The sequence below is a fragment of the Gekko japonicus genome, unplaced genomic scaffold (assembly GCF_001447785.1).
Source record: "Gekko japonicus isolate JY-2015 unplaced genomic scaffold, Gekko_japonicus_V1.1 scaffold5849, whole genome shotgun sequence".
NCBI classification, from domain to species: Eukaryota; Metazoa; Chordata; class Lepidosauria; order Squamata; family Gekkonidae; genus Gekko; species Gekko japonicus.
The window spans coordinates 6,101-23,146 of NW_015176611.1; the positions used below are offsets into that span (position 1 = coordinate 6,101).

Genomic DNA, 17,046 nt, shown 5'->3' on the forward strand with positions numbered 1-17,046 from the left:
GCTTGGAGAAACGACGACTGAGGGGTGACATGATTGAGGTTTATAAGATTATGCATGGGAAAGAGCAGGTAGAGAAAGAGGTACTTTTCTCCCTTTCTCACAATACAAGAACTCATGGGCACTCCATGAAATCGCTGAGCGGTCGGGTTAGAACGGATAAAAGGAAGTCCTTCTTCATCCAAAGAGTGATTAACACAAGAAATTCACTGCCACAGGAGGTGGTGGCGGCTACAAGCATGGATGGAGCAGAGGACCATCAGTGGCTATCTCGGTCTGGGGTGATGCTCTGCATTCTTGGTGCTTGGAGGGGCAAGAGTGGGAGAGCTTCTAGTGTCCTGGCCCCACTGGTGGACCTCCTGATGGCCCCTGGTATTTTTGGCCACTGTGTGACAGAGTGTTGGACTGGACACGGCTACCCACCTGATTCTATTTTCAGCATGCTGAAATCGACTCCACGGAACTGGGCAGCCCATCAAGAAGGGCCAAAGGTTATGACATCGCCCATGATTCAAATTGTATATAAGCCGAGCTGGTCTTCAAGACCGCAGCAAGATCTTCGGGGAAGCAGCAGTCTCCAACCAGGTTGCCAGAAGCTCCCTGCTAACGGTAAGCCATTCGTTACTAGATTCAGTCCGGTTTAACTGGGAAGCTATTTGAACTGCATGGCTGGATCTGTGGGTCAGGACAGTACTAGCTCATACAACACAAAACCACTACCCCTGACGCAAGAAAGCTGTTTTGAATGACAGTGGCACTGAAAGATGGGATTATGACAGCCAGTGTGGTGTAGCTGTTAAGAGTGTCGGACTAGTATCTGGGAGGCTCAGGTTCGGATCTCCAATCTGCCATGGGAGCTTGCAGGGTGACCCGGGGCCAGTTACTCTCTCTGCGCCAGGTTGGTGTCGTGGTTAAGTGCGCGGACTCTAATCTGGGAGAACCGGGTTTGATTCCCCACTCCTCCACTTGCAGCTGCTGGATGACCTGGGGCCAAGCCATAGTTCTGTCAGAGCTGTTCTCTCAGGAGCAGTTTCTCTCAGAGCTCTCTCAGCCCCACCGACCTCACAGGGTGTCTGTGGAGGGAAGGGGAAGGGAAAGGCGTTTGTAAGCCGCTCTGAGACTCTGAGTGAAGGGCGGGGTATAAATCCAATCTCTCCTCTTCTTCTTCTTCTACCTCACCGGGTTGTTGTGAGGATAAAATGGAGGAGAGGGGAACAAAGCCACTTTGGGCCCCCATGGGGAGGAGAAAGGTGGGGTCTAAATGAATTAAGCCCACAGCATGGTTGAATGAGGCACCCCACACACACATACCTCATCAGGTCCTGGAATGGTTGCCCACCCCCCGAAAAGAGGAGGACAAAAATAACCTCACTCAGGACAACTGTCTGCCCCAAAATCCACGCCCTCCCATCTCCGGAAGTCATATTTTGTTGAATTTGTGGTTTCTCGCCCCTCTCTCTAAACTCTCTAAATTTTCCCCAGTCGGTGTCCACAATGCTACTGGGTCTCCTCCTCATCTGCGTGGGCTGGCACACCACGCCGGGGGGCGCAGAGGTGGTGACCTCTTTCGAAGAAACTTGCCCCCGTTTTTTCTTCAGGGAAACCCCTCCAAGAATCGGACTCACACCCGCACACCTGGTTCGAATCTGCCAGCGTTACAGAAATCAGTACCGTTACGCCACGATGTACGACAGGCCAAATTACATCCCCCTCTACTCGGCCTACATCTACAACCCCGGGAAGGCAAAGAGGCCCCAAAACTGGATGGTGGAACCCCAGGTAAGACGGGGGGGGAGTGGTTTGAAGCCTTGGCACACCTCTAGCCTTTCCCTGCCCTGAGCTAGGGTTGCCATCCTCCAGGTGACGCCTGGAGTTTTCCCGCTATTACAATTGATCTCCAGACGATCAAGATCAGTCTCCCCGGGAGAAAATGGCTGCTTTGGAAGGTGGACTATGGCATCATACTTCATTGAAGTCCCTCCCCTCCCCAAGCCCCACCCACCTTAGGCCCCACCCCCCAAATCTCCAGGTATTTCTCAACCTGGAGCTGGGAACCTTAGAAGACAGGTGGAAGGGGCCTGAAGCATCGGCACAAACGGTCACTTTTCTCTGCCCCCCTAGGAAGGAGAAAAAGCACCAGGCTATTTTGTGTGCATGTGCGGTACATGCTCCCTGTCCCAAGCCGCTTACAATTAGGCTTGCCAGTCTCCAGGTGGAGGCTGGAGATTTCCTGGAATTGCAGCTGGTCTCCAGGTTAGAGGGATCAGTTCTCCTGGAGAAAACTGCTGAGTGGGTGACGGCGTGGGAAATGATGTTCAATTAGGGTTGCCAAGTCCTACTCACGAAATAGCGGGAAGGGGGGATCCATGGCATCCCCGGGAGTCCTCCTGCGCGTGCGCAATGACATCACCCGGAAGTGACGTCATTGCGTCGGGCACGTTGGGGGCGGGGCCACAATCATTCGAGGGAAAACCAAAGAGTTTTCCCTCGAATTATAGAGCGGCGTCCCCCCCCCCCCGCAACATGCCTGACGCCATGAGGTCACCTCAGGGTGACGTGTTAATGCTGGGCACGTTGCGCGCTTTGGGGGTGGGCTTCAGGTCTTTCAGGCGGTGGGGAATGGGGGTGGGGAAGGGGCCTCTCGGCCGGGGGGGACTTGGCAACCCTAAGTTCAATACTGGTAAGTGATCTGGAACTTGGGATGAGTGACCAGGTTTGCAGATGACACCAAATTATTCAGGGTGGTGAAAACCAAGACTGACTGTGAAGAGCTCCAAGAGGACCTTCACAAACTGGGCGAGGGGGCGACAACGTGGCAAACGAAGTTCAGTGTTGGTAAGCGTAAGGTTTTTGTTTTGTTTTTCATCCTCCTGGGGGGAGGTTTTTATTGGGTTTTTTTTACAGATTACAAAAGTACAACAGAAAATATAGGGAAGGGAACTACATCTAAGAAAAAAAGAAAAAAGACCCACAACTAACTAAAAACCCAAGGGTAGGAGAGCAATACATCAGCTTATCACCATGCTATTTTCAAAAAGCTACTAATAATACAATGAATTTAGTCGGTTATGCTAGATTAATTATCGTTTAACCATCCCTTTAACTGTTTAAAGTTCCCAGAGCATCCCCAAGTAATTTCAACCTTTTTTCAGGCATAAATCAGAGTCCTTCGGCCCTTATTTATTCTTATCTTTTCTAATCCTCAGTTTATATGAACTTTTGGGGGCAGCCACCCCCTTTTCAGAGGGGGAGTCCTCGTCCGAAGACCCCGAGCCCAACTCGCCATCAGATTTGCTTTCTTCTTTCTCCCCTTTGCCCTCTTCTGGTTCCCCAAGCTGTGTCCGCAGAAATTCACGTGCTTTAAAAACAGAGTCAATCTTTTCTTTTTTATCATTGAGCTTGAAAATGACGCCTTCTGGGATTAACCACCTGTAACTGATGCCATTTATTTGTTTGTAAGAAAAGGGTTAATTCTTTATCGTTCTTTCTCTTCTGCCTTATATCAAATGGAATGTCTTTTAAAATCCTAATATTGTTGCCCCTGATTTTCAAGGTGTAAGGTGATGCACTCAGGGACAAAACAAAGTCTCAGCTTCAAGTATAGCCTCATGGGGGTCTGAACTTACTGAGACTGAGAGGGGAAAAGATCTTGGGGTCGTGGTGGACAGCTCAACGAAAGCGTCAACAACCATGTGCTGCAGCAGTGAAAAAAAGGCACACTCAATGTTAGGGATTATTAGGAAAGGGACTGAGACTAAGACAGCCAATATTGTAATGCCGTTGTATCGATCTATGGTGCGGCCTCATTTGGAATGCTGGGTACAGTTCTGGACTCGCTGTATCGCCAAAAGGACATGGCAGAGCTGGAAAAGGTACAGAGGAAGGCAACCAAGATGATTACGGGATTGACACCCCTTCTCTATGAGGAAAGGCTGAAGAGTCTGGGACTTTTCCGTTTAGAAAAGAGATGACGGGGGGGGCAGAGGTTTATAAAATGATGCCTGGGGTGGAGAGAGTTGACAAAGAGAAATGTTTCTCCCTCTCCCAAAAGACTAGAACTCCAGGGCATCCAGTGAAGCTGATGGGCAGTAGGTTCGGGATGGACAAAGGGAAATACTACTTTACACAGCAAGTTATTAAAATGTGACATTTGCTACCAGAGGATGTAGTGACGGCCACAGGAATAAACAGTTTAAGAGGGGATTAGATAGATTCATGGAGGATCAGTCTGTCAGTGGCTAGTAGCCATGGTGGCTGAGGGGAACCTCCACATTCAGAAGCAGCAAACCTCTGAATCCCAGAGCCAGGAAGGAGGCAACATCAGGGGAAGGCCTCGGCCTTTATGCCCTGTTGTTGGCCATCCAGAGGAACCTGGTTAGCCACTGTGTGAGACAGGATGCTGGACTGGATGGACCACTGCTCGGAAACCTGCTCTGTTGTCTCAAGGGTGTGTGTACGTGTGCCTGTCCCGCATGTGTTTTGCTCCCTCTAGTGGTCGTTTTCACTTTTACATCGGTATATATCTCCCTGCAGATTTAAACTGCAGGTATTTCTGCGAGACATAAAGCAATGTAATATCGAATCTACCACTAGAGGGAGCAACAGAACAGAAGAGAATCCCTGAAGTCCCAGGAACCCACATGCCAGGAAAATTAGAATGTGGAAAAGCTCTTACTCTCCATTGTCATTTTAACTCTGGCTTTCTGTGACTCTCCTGTCTTTCAAAGCTTGTTCGTTCATCGTTGCCACCTGAAATGACTTTGGAAGAGGACCTCCTGAAAAAACAAGTCACACTGGCAGAGCTTGAGAAAAGTCAGGCCGTCCTGAAAGATTACAAGAACCTGATTGATTACAACCGGGGCCACCTCAACCCCAACAGCCACCAGCCCAACTCGGATGCCAAAAAGTCCACCTTCACCTTGACCAACACCGTGCCTCAATATGAAAAGCTCAACGGTGGCTCCTGGGCGAATTATGAGGACAAGACGATGAAGGTCAAGACCCAAGGGTGCAAGGACACCTTTGCCGTCGTGGGCGCGGTGCCAGGGAACAAATACATAGCTGGGAAGAGGGTGAACCAGCCCAGCCACGTCTGGTCTGCAGCCTGCTGTTACATAGACAACAACCGCATAAGGTCCTGGGCCGTCATCGCCAGAAACGATAAGGACGCGGTGGAAGAGCTCACTCTGGGGCAGCTGGAGGGGAAACTGGCTGAGCTGTATCAGCAGAACAGCATCTCCCTGTTCCACAGCGACTGTCCCCGGCAGTAAGACGTTGGCTGCACCCATCAAGTGGTCATGGGCTCCATATAGGGTCAAAAAATTTAGCATGAGAAAAGTATATGATTATGGAGAATGGTATGAAATTTAGTTAATAGTTAAATACATTTTATAGAAGGTTTTTGTAGCAGAAAAACGGGTCTTGTTAATCAATGGAGATGCAAATGTTATAGGTCTTGGTGATTGTGTAACTTTAAGGGAGATCTAAAGTTAGACTTATAGAAATAAGATAGTTAAAAAATATAGGTTTGCAAAATATGAGGTGATCACATGGTGGGGAAAACAGCACTTAGATATACATAAGAAGATAAGAGACGCCAATGTTGGATCAGGCCAAAGGCCCATCCAGTCCAACACTCTGTGTCACACAGTGGCCAGCAACACCAGTGCCATCAGGAGGTCCACCAGTGGGGCCAGGACATTAGAAGCCCTCCCACTGTTGACCCCCCCTAGCACCAAAAAGACAGAGCATCACTTGCCCCAGAGCCCCTATCTATACCTTGTGGCTAATAGCCACTGATGGACCTCTGCTCCATATGCTTATCTAATTCCCTTTTGAAGCCGTCCATGCTTGTAGCCGCCACCACTTCCTGTGGCAGTGAATTCCAAGTGTTAATCACTCTTTGGGTGAAGAAGTACTTCCTCTTATCCGTTCTAACCCGACCGCTCAGCAATTCCATGGAGTGCCCACGAGTTCTTGTATTGTGAGAAAGGGAGAAAAGTACCTCTTTCTCTACCTGCTCTTTCCCATGCATAATCTTATAAACCTCAATCATGTCACCCCTCAATTATATCTATGTATGCGGTGATTTAAGAGATATGATGTTGTTGTTATTACTTTTGCATATGTTTGTCTGTCTGTCTGTTTAAAATACTTAAAATTATTATAATAAAAATGGGTCACCAACAATGTTCCCTCTAAGCTTTGGAGTCTTGTGAGCAAAGATTCTACTTTGTGTGCTACTAGCATTAAAGTTGTGAGTGAGCGATTTGGCTGCTGCATACATTAGTCTGCTCTGGAGCCCTCCTTCCTGAGCGAAGACAAAAATGTGTGAGCCGGAGGCTAGAAAACTGTGAGCCAGCTCACACTAACTCAGCTTAGAGGGAACACTGGTCACCAACCTCCAGGTGGCACCTGGAGAAAATGGCTGCTCTGACGGGTGGTCTCTACGGAGTTATACCCAGCCTGCTGTTACATAACCACATAAGGTCCTGGGCCGTCATCGCCAGAAATGATGAGGACGTGGTAAAACATCTCACTCTGGGGCAGCTAGAAAAGCAACTGGCTGAGCTGCATCACCAGAACAGCATCTCCTTGTTTCACAGTGACTGTCCCCGGAAATAAGACATTGACTACATCCGTCGAGTGGTGACACGCCCCTTATGGAGTTGCCAGCCCGCAGGAGGCAAACGTAAAGAAACACCGCGTTAGAACAAAACACACTCGACTAATATGCACTTGTGTCTTCATAGAGTGATTTAAATGCAATAGAGAAGACCCTAGTGTATCTTATACACATTCATTGTAATACAAAAACCTAAAGTACATTATATACCTACTAATAGAAAACTCCACAGCTACAGAGGACCTATTCCAATGCCGTAGAACAGTGGTGGCGAACCTATGGCACGGGTTCCAGAGGTGGCACTCAGAGCCCTCTCCGTGGGCACGCGTGCCATCTCCCGAGCCAGGCCGAGACCATCATTAAAGTGTCGACTTGTCTGCCAAATAATTTTAAGTAAATGAAAGCATTTGGGATTGCTTTCCTTACTTTGTTTGGATCATCTTAAGTTAATGTATGAGTTGTTTTTTCTAAAGTCTACCTCAGTGTTCAGGTTAAATTGCCGTGTTGGCACTTTGCGATAAAGAAGTGGGCTTTGGGTCGCAGTTTGGGCACGCGGTCTCCAAAAGGTTCGCCATCACCAATGCTCCCTCTAAGCTGTGGAGTCTTGCGAGCAAAAATTCTACTTTGCGAGCCGCTGGCACTGAAGTTGTGAGCGAGCGACTTGGCTGCTGCATAAATGAGTTTGCTCTGGAGCCCATCCTTCCTGAGCTGAGACAAAAATGTGTAAGCCTGAGGCTAAAAAATTGTGAGCTGGCTCACACGAACTCAGCTTAGAGGGAACACTGGCCATCACTGCCGTAGACTGTCTTGCTCCTGATAAGAGACTGATGGAGGTTGCAACAGGCGTAAAGGATGAGAGGCGCAGCAGGCTGTTTACATTCTCCACACAAAGTGATTCAGCCAAGCGTCAAGGCAAGCGACACGCCTCCCGGGCAAAAATTGCGTGTCCCGACAGATTCTTCTTCCGGCAGACATAGTTCTCCTGGAACCGAAGCTCACAATGCTACAGTGCACAAGTCAACAATTCTATAGCAAGCTTCTCTGGTTCTCCATGCAGATGGCACCTGGAGATCACCCACTATTACAGTTGATCTCCAGACGACCCAGATCAGTCCCCCTGGGGAAAATGGCTGCTCTGACGGGTGGACTCTACGGAGTTATGCCCAGCTGAGTTCCCTCCTCTCCCCGTACCCTGCCCTCCTCAGGCGCCACTCAAAAAACCTCCAGGTATCCCCCAACCCAGAGCTGGCAACCCCAGCTCCGTCCCAGAGCGTACATTAAACGGGTTCGGCAACCTCCTCTTTCCACTCTGTTTATTTCGAACATCTCTGTAACTTGTGAAAAGGAACAAAGTGTGAGTCCGGTGGCACCCCTCAAAACCAAGAAAGTTTAACTCTGGGTATAAGCATCCAAGGTATCCCACACAGGGGTCATTTCCTGCAACAAGCCCCACCCCCTGCTCCCAGCAGCCCTCAGTTGGGCCATGAGGAGCAAGAAGCAGCCAAGTAAGTTGCAGAGCCCCCCCCCCCGCCTGCCTTCAGGTAGAAGCTCTCCCTCCTCTGTGAGGACAGATCTGCGCGTTCCCCCCCCCCCCAATAGCTAGCAATCCAAAACAGTCCAGTGGAGCCTGAGTGGTGGGTGTTGCCTTCTGACACACTTCCGGTGGTCAGGGGGTGTGGCATATGCAAATAAGTTATGCAAATAAGTTATGCTAATGACCTCCTGCACCTCTATTTCTACAAAATGACCCCTGCATGCACACCTCTTCAGATCTGAAGAAGCATGCATGCACACAGACCCCTAGACCCAGAATCAAATCTTGCACACAAAAAGCTTATACCCAGAATCAAATTTGCTGGTCTTAAAGGTGCCACTGGACTCAAACGCTGTTGTAACAAAAAAAAATTTATAACAACAACAAACAAACAAAACAACAAAACCAAACAAATCTAACAAACAAACATACAATGGGAGAATCAATCCATTAATTATCTCTTAAGGGTTTTTCCTCTCTAAACAAAGGTAAATTTCGACACCTTAACATGTCCGTTTAAACTTTTGCACATATTACTATCAATGTTCTTATGTTTTGTCTCAGTTGTATACACAGTTCATTTAATATATTCTTCAATCCATCTGTAAAGTCTTAACCATGTATTTTCAAAATTTTAGTGTTTTTGTCCTCTCAAAAATAAAGTTAATTTATCTATCTCGGCAGTTTCCAGCAGTTTATTTATTATTTCTCCTTTTGACGGTGTCTCTTTTCTTCCCCAATATTTAAGCATACAATATTCTAGCAGTTGTAACAACATGTATAATCAAATGGGAGTCCTACTAAGTGATTCAATATAGGTCAGATAGACTGATTATTGTTTACTTACCCAGTGACCTGGTACGTTGTTCTGTGTTTTGTTTTAAGCATTGTATGTATTCTATTCTATTCAAACACACTATATATATGGTTTTGCTTGTTTGTTATTTCTCAATAAAATGTTAATTGGGAGAAAAAAAGGAGTCCTGTTTTTTATAACTTTCTGGAACTATGTTCAGTAAAAACAATTCTAGTACAAATGTACCCAGGCCCAATATTTTTTACATTTATCACAGTACAATATACCATCTATAAAACATATTGTAAATATTTTCTTTATAAGAGATTGCTTTGGTAATTTTTATATTTGTTTTCCAAATCTTAGACTATTGATCTAACTCAATGTTATGCCCTAAGTTTTGTGCCCCATTTAACCATCTCACGCTGAAGTCAGAAATCCAAAGGTCATCCAGCAGGTGCAAGTGGAGGAATGGGGAATCAAACCCGGTTCTCCCAGATTAGACCACTGCACCAAACTGTGAACCTGGGGGTGTATGATGTATGGTGGTCCAGACCTTATTTTGGGGTTCAGAGCTTTCAAACTCTCCTCAGTGTTTTTGGTTGAATTCATGAATAAGTCGCAAATAAGGGATGAATAAGGAACTGGGAATAAGAAACCAACTTCCACCTCGTGGCTTAATGGGGTGTTATTTATCAAGTGAAATTCTTTACCTCTGTCATGAAAAGCTTACTCTGCCCATGTTCCCCAATTAAGGTAAAGGTTTCCCTTGCCCGAAAGCTAGTCAAATCTAGGGGGCAGTGCTCATCTCCGTTTCCAAGCCGAAGAGCCAACGCTGTCCGAAGACTTTCCCGTAGTCATGTGGCCCGCATGACTTAATGCCGAGGCGCACGGAATGCTGTGACCTTCCCCCAATTAAGCCTCTGTTAAATTTTTCTCCAGGCCTGTTGGCAAGCTGAGCTGCTGCACAGCAGCAATTCACTTGCCCCTGTTTGCCCCTGCAGGCCTGATGGGGACTGAATTCTGTCAGTTCTCAGACCACGGCTAACCTCTTGCGAGAAAGCCTGGAATGCATTGTGCCTCTCTCCGCATTTTTGCATTGCAAAGGTGTCCTGATTTCATCCTGCCAAATACCGTAGATTTTCCAAAAAGACTGTGCGTGAGACATTCTGCCTTTTGGAAAATTTGCACTCGTAACCCACATAATTCTCTGGCCCTGCTCCTCCGTCTGAGCAGCTCCAGGTCCCTTCTCCTCCCCGTTCCTCTGCAGCAGCCCAGCATCGCCTGATTTCTCGCAAGATCCAATTAGAAGCCAGCGCCTGACTTCGGCTTTGGCAAAGGCGAGGGCTGGCTCCTCCCCATTGGCCCAGCAGAGCTTTGCAGCAGCCGGTCGCCCAGGCAACAGAGCACTGGAGCAGCCCACGCCCATCTCCTCTGGTCCTCTTTCTCCCTGAAGGTGGCTTCAGCATCCTTAACCCTTTCACGGCCTGCTATGAGTTTGCGGCTGCTTGGGGAAAGCGGACCTTTCTTTTTCTGGCTCCTGGGTCTTGAATGGCGAATCCTTGCGGAGGCCTGGCAAACGGAGATAAAGCCACGCAAAAGAATAAATGGGTACAAATCTTAAAGACTAACAAAATTTGTGGTGATATGAACTTTCTGTGGTGGCTCAAGTGGTTAAGACGCTGAACTGCAGGCTGTGGAAGGTCGGTAGTTCAGCAGTTCGAGACCTGAGTGCCGCATGACGGAGTGAGCTCCCGTCTCTAGTTCCAGCTCCTGCCAACCTACCAGTTCGAAAGCAAGAAATTGCAAGTAGATAAATAGGTACCACTTCAGTGGGAAGGTAACAGCGTTCCGTGCGCCTCGGTGTTTAGTCATGCCGGCCACATGACCACGGAAATTTCTTCGGACAGCGCTGGCTCTTCGGCTTTGAAACGGAGATGAGCACCGCAACCCTAGAGTCGGATACGACTGGCTTTCGAGCAAGGGAACCTTTACCTATGAAATTTCATGAAGATAGATACAGGTGGGAAGCAATGCTCTCTTTAAGCTGAGGAGTCTTATGAGCAAAAATTCTATTTTGTGAGCTACTGATATTAAAGTTGTGAATAAGCAATTTAGCTACTGTATAAATAAAGCTACTGTATAAGGTCAGAGAAGAAGGGGACGGCAAAGGATGAGATAGTTAGACAGTGTTACCCATGGAACAAACATGAAATTAAGCAAACTCTGGAGGACGGCAAGTCTGGCGTGATGTGGTCCATAGGGTCGCAAAAAGTCAGACTCGACTGTCCGACTGAACAACAACAACAACATAAATCAGTTTGCTCTGGAGCCCTCCATCCTGAGCTAAGACAAAAATCTTTGAGCTGGAGGCTAAAAAACAGTGAGCTAGCTCACACTAACTCAGCTTAGAGGGAACACTGGTTAGTAACCGTGTTGGTATGAAGCAATAGCACAAAGTTTTACTCCAGTGGCACCTTTAAGACCAACAAATTTTAATTCTGGGCATGAGCTTTCCTGTGCCTGCAAACTTCTTATTAGTAAAAAAAACATCCCCAGCCATAACATATAGATAAAGAGAGGGTGTGGAGGGGGGGGGGTAGTTGCCTGGAATGGCTAGTTAGAGGCAAGATGCATAAGTAACTGAGCAACAAGTATAGCTAAGATTGGATTAAAGCCGTTGGTAAGACCCGTGAATAGTAGCAAATCAGCATGCAGATAATAAAATAAATAACTTAGAGTCCAGTGCCACTTTCAAGACCAGCAGACTTTAATTCTGGGTATAAGCTTTCATGTACATTTCTTCAGGTATCTGAAGATGGAGTCTATAATCACCCAGCAAATTCCAGGGTAAAGTGGAGATCTGAACCCAGGTCTTCCAGCCATTCATCCATTACATCTTCATATTCTACATGAATTTTAGAAATGTCCTCTCTTGAATCTATTTATCTACTTCATTTATGCCTGCTTTTCTCCCTGCTGGGGGACCTAAAGCAGCTTACCTTGTTCTCCTCCAGTTTATACTTACAACACCCCCGTGAGGTAGGATAGGCCAAGTGCAAGTGACTGACCCAGGGTCACCCAGCAAGCTTCCCAGGCAGAGTGGGGATTCAAACCTGTGTCTTCCAGAGCCTAGTCCAATACTCTAGCTCAGGGGTGTCAAATATACGGTCCGCGGGCCAGAACCAGCCTATCCAGGGCCATTTTGGTATAGTGGGTAAGTGTGCAGACTCTAATCTGGGAGAACCGGGTTTGATTCCCCACTCCTCCACTTGCACCTGCTGGATGACCTTGGGCAAGCCGTAGTTCTGGCACAGCTGTTCTTGAAAAAGAGCAGTTTGTGTCAGAGTTCTCTCAGCCCCGCCTACCTCACAGGGTGTCTGTTGTGGGGAGGGGAAGGGAAAGGAGTTTGTAAGCCGCTCTGAGTGAAGGGCAGGGTATAAATCCACTCTCCTCCTCTTCCTCCTCCTTCTTCTTCATCAGCCTGTAAGCAACTGGTTGTTACCTTTATGGCCAGTTGACAGAGGCTGTGCATTATGTCCCTGCATACTGTCCCAGTTCTAATGGGTAATGGGTGGTTAGAGAGCTCTTTCCAGAACTGTCCTTGATCTGGGTATAAGCTTTCATGTACATTTCTTCAGGTATCTGAAGATGGAGTCTATAATCACCCAGCAAATTCCAGGGGAAAGTGGAGATCTGAACCCAGGTCTTCCAGCCATTCATCCATTACATCTTCATATTCTACATGAATTTTAGAAATGTCCTCTCTTGAATCTATTTATCTACTTCATTTATGCCTGCTTTTCTCCCTGCTGGGGGACCTAAAGCAGTTTACCTTGTTCTCCTCCAGTTTATACTTACAACACCTCTGTGAGGTAGGATAGGCCAAGTGCAAGTGACTGACCCAGGGTCACCCAGCGAGCTTCCCAGGCAGAGCGGGGATTCAAACCTGTGTCTTCCAGAACCTAGTCCAATACTCTAGCTCTGGGGTGTCAAATACACGGCCCGCGGGCCAGAACCGGCCAATCCAGGGCTAGTTTGGTATAGTGGTTAAGTGTGCAGACTCTAATCTGGGAAAACCGGTTTGATTCCCCACTTCTCCACTCGTAGCTGCTGGATGACTTTGGGCAAGCCATAGTTCTGGCACAGCTGTCCTTGAAAATGAGCAGTTTCTGTCAGAGCTCTCTCAGCCCCACCTACCTCACAGGGTGCCTATTGTGGGGAGGGAAAGGAGTTTGTAAGCCGCTCTGAGTGAAGGGCGGGGTATAAATCCAGTCTCCTCCTTCTCCGCTGCTGCTGCTGCTGTTGAGAGCCAGTTTGGTGTAGTGGTTAAGTGCATGGACTCTAATCTGGGAGAACCGGGTTTGATTCCCCACTCCTCCACACACAGCTGCCGGTGTGACCTTGGGCAAGCCGTAGTTCTGTCAGAGCTGTTCTTGAAAAAGAGCAGTTTCTGTCAGAGCTCTCTCAGCCCCACCCACCTCACGGGGTGTCTGTTGTGGGGAAGGGAAAGGAGTTTGTAAGCTGCTCTGAGACTCCAAGTGAAGGATGGGGTATAAATCCAATCTCTTCTTCTTCTTCTTCTTCTTCTTCTTCTTCTTCTGCTGCTGCTGCTGCTTCTTCTTCTTCTTCTTCTCCAGCCTGTGAGCAACTGGTCGTTACCTTTATGGCCAGATGACAGAGGCTGTGCATTATGTCCCTGCATACTGTCCCAGTTCTAATAATGAGTAATGGGTGGTGGGAGCGGGTGGGTGGGCATCAGGGAGATAACTTTAAGAAAATACTGTGTTACTGTTTCAAGCATGTTTATATTTTGAGTAAAAAATAATATTTTAATTGGGTTTGCCTGTGTCCTTTATAAAGTTTATATCTCTCGTACCTGGCACTACTTTTTATAGCACACGTGGCCTGGCCCGACAAAGGGACATTTATATCAGATCTGGTCTTCATAACAAATAAGTTAAACACCTCTGCATCACTACATCACATATCGACTACTACCCCATGCACCACAACAACCCTGCAAGGTAGAAGAAGAAGAGATTGGATTTATACCCTGCCCTTCACTCAGAGTCTCAGAGCGGCTTACAAGAACAGCTCTGATAGAACTATGGCTTGCCCAAGGTCATCCAGCAGGTGCAAGTGAAGGAGAGGGGAATCAAACCCGGTTCTCCCAGATAAGAGTCCGGCGCACTTAACCACGACACCAAAGTGGCTCCACCAAACTGGTAAAGGTAAAGGTTCCCTTGCTTGAAAGCCAGTCGATTCCGACTCTAGGGTTGCAGTGCTCATCTCCGTTTCAAAGCCGAAGAGCCAGCGCTGTCCGAAGACGTTTCCGTGGTCATGTGGCCGGCATGACTAAACACCAAGGCGCACGGAACGCTGTCACCTTCCCACTGAAGTGGTCCCTATTTATCTCCTTGCAATTTCTTGCTTTCGAACTGCTAGGTTGGCAGGTAGGTTAGGCCAAATACGTGTGACAGGCCCAGGGCCACCCAGAGAGAGTCCCGGCCAGGCAGTGCAGGGATTCGAATTGGGGTCTCCCAGATACTAGTCTAACCACTACATCACACTGCTTTTCAGTAAAAAGGCAAACCTCTTATATATTAGAGGGGGGGGAGGATGGAATCTTCCACACGCCTGCCCTCTTTTAACCTTTCCGTCTGGATTTTGTCCTCTGTTCGGCCAGCCCTGCCCCCCTTCCCGAGACCAGACGGGGTTATCAAATGTCACTTCTTTCTCCCCCCAAACGCAGCTGATCTTAGCGTTGCATAAGCCAACCGCTCGCAAACACAGTGGAGGGAAGGGGGGGGGATGAGGGCCACTAAACACAGTCAGGGTTTTCATTCTTCTGTTTTGCTTGCCGGTTGTTTTGGGAAGCCAGGGCAGGAGAGCCAAGCGAGGGCTACTGGTGGCCAAAAGAGGCTGGCCACAGCAGCAACTGGGGTTCCTGGAGTTCTGAAAGCCCCCCCCCAAAAAAGCCCTTTCATTAATGCCCTAAGCCTAGGATTGTCAACTTCCAGGTGGTGTAAACCGAATATGTTAAACTCCGAAAATGAGCTGCATCTAAGAGACTCCCAAATCATACAAAAGTTCCACCAATAAGAATTCACAAATATCACTCTATTGAAAACCATACAACGCTATATTGGTGTAGTGGTTCGGTGTAGTGGTTCAGTGAGCGGACTCCAATCTGGGAGAACCGGGTTTGATTCCCCACTCCTCCAGGTGCAGCTGCTGGGTGACCTTGGGCAAGCCATAGTTCTGTCAGAGCTGTTCTGTCAAGGGCAGTTCTCGAAAGAGCTCTCTCAGCCCCACCTACCTCACAGGGGGTGTCTGTTGTGGGGAGAGGAAGGGAAAGGAGTTTGTCAGCCGCTCTGAGACTCCTTTGGGTAGTGAAGGGCGGGGTATAAAGGCAACCTCTTCTTCTTCTGTAGTCAAATACAACATCAGTACCAATGAACTCACAAAAGTGCAAGAGTACAGTTGCCAACAGACCAAACAGGACGGCGTTAAGCAATCAAACTAACCAATAGCTGAGACATCCTATAACCATGGGAAGAATAACATGCAAAAATTGGAATTACAAGAACAATGCAGAGTAATTACACTCAGAAATAACAGTGATGGCGAGGAGTGATTACATCCAGAGATATCAGTAACAGCGATACAAGGTCCCGGTATAGTCCCCTTGTTTCCATAAGAGTTCTTCTTCAGTCGCTGTGAAACAAAAACATGAAAACAAAACAGACAGTCAAATATGATGGGGATCCTGCGGAGGCTTACAAAGCTAGAAATTTAAACACTCTGCAATGCACTGACTCACCTCCTACAGTGACCTCCAGGTGGTACCTGGCGATCCTCTGAGATTACAGGTAAAGGTTCCCCTTGCTCAAAAGCCAGTCGAATCCAACTCTAGGGGTGCGGGGTTCATCTCCATTTCCAAGCCGAAGAGCCAGCGCTGTCCGAAGACGTTTCCGTGGTCATGTGGCCGGCATGACTAGACACTGAGGCGCACAGAATGCTGTTACCTTCCCACCAAAGCAGTACCTATTTAAAGTAAAGGTAAAAGTTTCCCTTGCTCGAAAGCCAGTCGGATCCGACTCCAGGGATGCGGTGCTCATCTCCGTTTCAAAGCGGAAGAGCCAGCGCTGTCCGAAGACGCTTCCGCGGTCATGTGGCCGGCATGACTAAACACCAAGGCGCACGGAACGCTGTTACCTTCCCACCAAAGCAGTACCTAAGGTAAAGGTTTCCCTTGCTCGAAAGCCAGTCGAATCCGACTCTAGGGTTGCGGTGCTCATCTCCGTTTCAAAGCCGAAGAGCCAGCGCTGTCCGAAGACGTTTTCGTGGTCATGTGGCTGGCATGACTAAACACCAAGGCGCACGGAACACTGTTACCTTCCCACCGAAGTGGTACCTATTCATCTACTTGCAATTTCTTGCTTCCGAACTGCTAGGTTGGCAGGAGCTGGAACGAGAGACGGGAGCTCACTCCGTCATGCGGCACACTCAGGTCTCGAACTGCTGAACTACCGACCTTCCACAGCCTGCAATTCAGCGTCTTAACCACTGAGCCACCACAGCTGATCTCCAAGTGGCAGAGATTAGTTCACCTGGACGGTGGACTCTGTGGTGTTATACCCCGTTGAGCTCTCTCCACTCCTCAAACGTGCTCTCCCCGGGCTCCACTACCACCTCAAATCTCCAGGCGTTTCCCAACCTGCAAGTGGCAACCCTACCCAGAATTAGACTTGATCTCCAGGTGACAGAGATCAGTGCCCTTGGGCAAAATGGCTGCTTTGGAGGGCGGAGTCTGTGGCGTTATGCTTGCCGAGGTTGCTCCCCTCATGAGAGAACTTCTTGGAATGTTGTATTTGCAGGGGTCATTTCCTGCAGGAGCGCACAGGAGCGGAGCTCCGGCCGTAAAGAGCCCAGGGGGCGGGCACATGCCACAAGCCCCACCCCCTGCTCCCAGCAGCCCTCAGTCAGAGCAAGAAGCAGCCAGGTAAGTTGCAGAGCTCCCCCCGCCCGCCCCCCCCCAGTCCAAGACAGTCCAGTGGCACCTTTAAGACCAAGGTTTGTTCAGGTACA

The 17,046-nt window shown here is 48.3% G+C and overlaps 1 protein-coding gene across 1 annotated transcript; it reads left to right on the top strand.

Annotated features, from left to right (window-relative positions):
- Nucleotides 1-1,488: 1,488 nt before the first annotated feature.
- On the top strand, nt 1,489-5,639 carry LOC107124140 (endonuclease domain-containing 1 protein-like). The gene is made up of 2 exons (XM_015427532.1): nt 1,489-1,776; nt 4,725-5,639. The coding sequence occupies exons 1-2, from the start codon at nt 1,492-1,494 to the stop codon at nt 5,265-5,267; spliced, it is 828 nt and encodes a 275-aa protein (XP_015283018.1). The 5' UTR covers nt 1,489-1,491; the 3' UTR covers nt 5,268-5,639.
- Nucleotides 5,640-17,046: the final 11,407 nt, after the last annotated feature.

Excerpts from the sequence above, each read along its gene's own strand:
- LOC107124140 (XM_015427532.1), top strand. The coding sequence starts at position 1,492 with ATGCTACTGGGTCTCCTCCTCATCTGCGTGGGCTGGCACACCACGCCG. Across the intron at positions 1,777-4,724 it reads ACTGGATGGTGGAACCCCAG|CTTGTTCGTTCATCGTTGCC; the intron begins GTAAGACGGGGG and ends TGTCTTTCAAAG.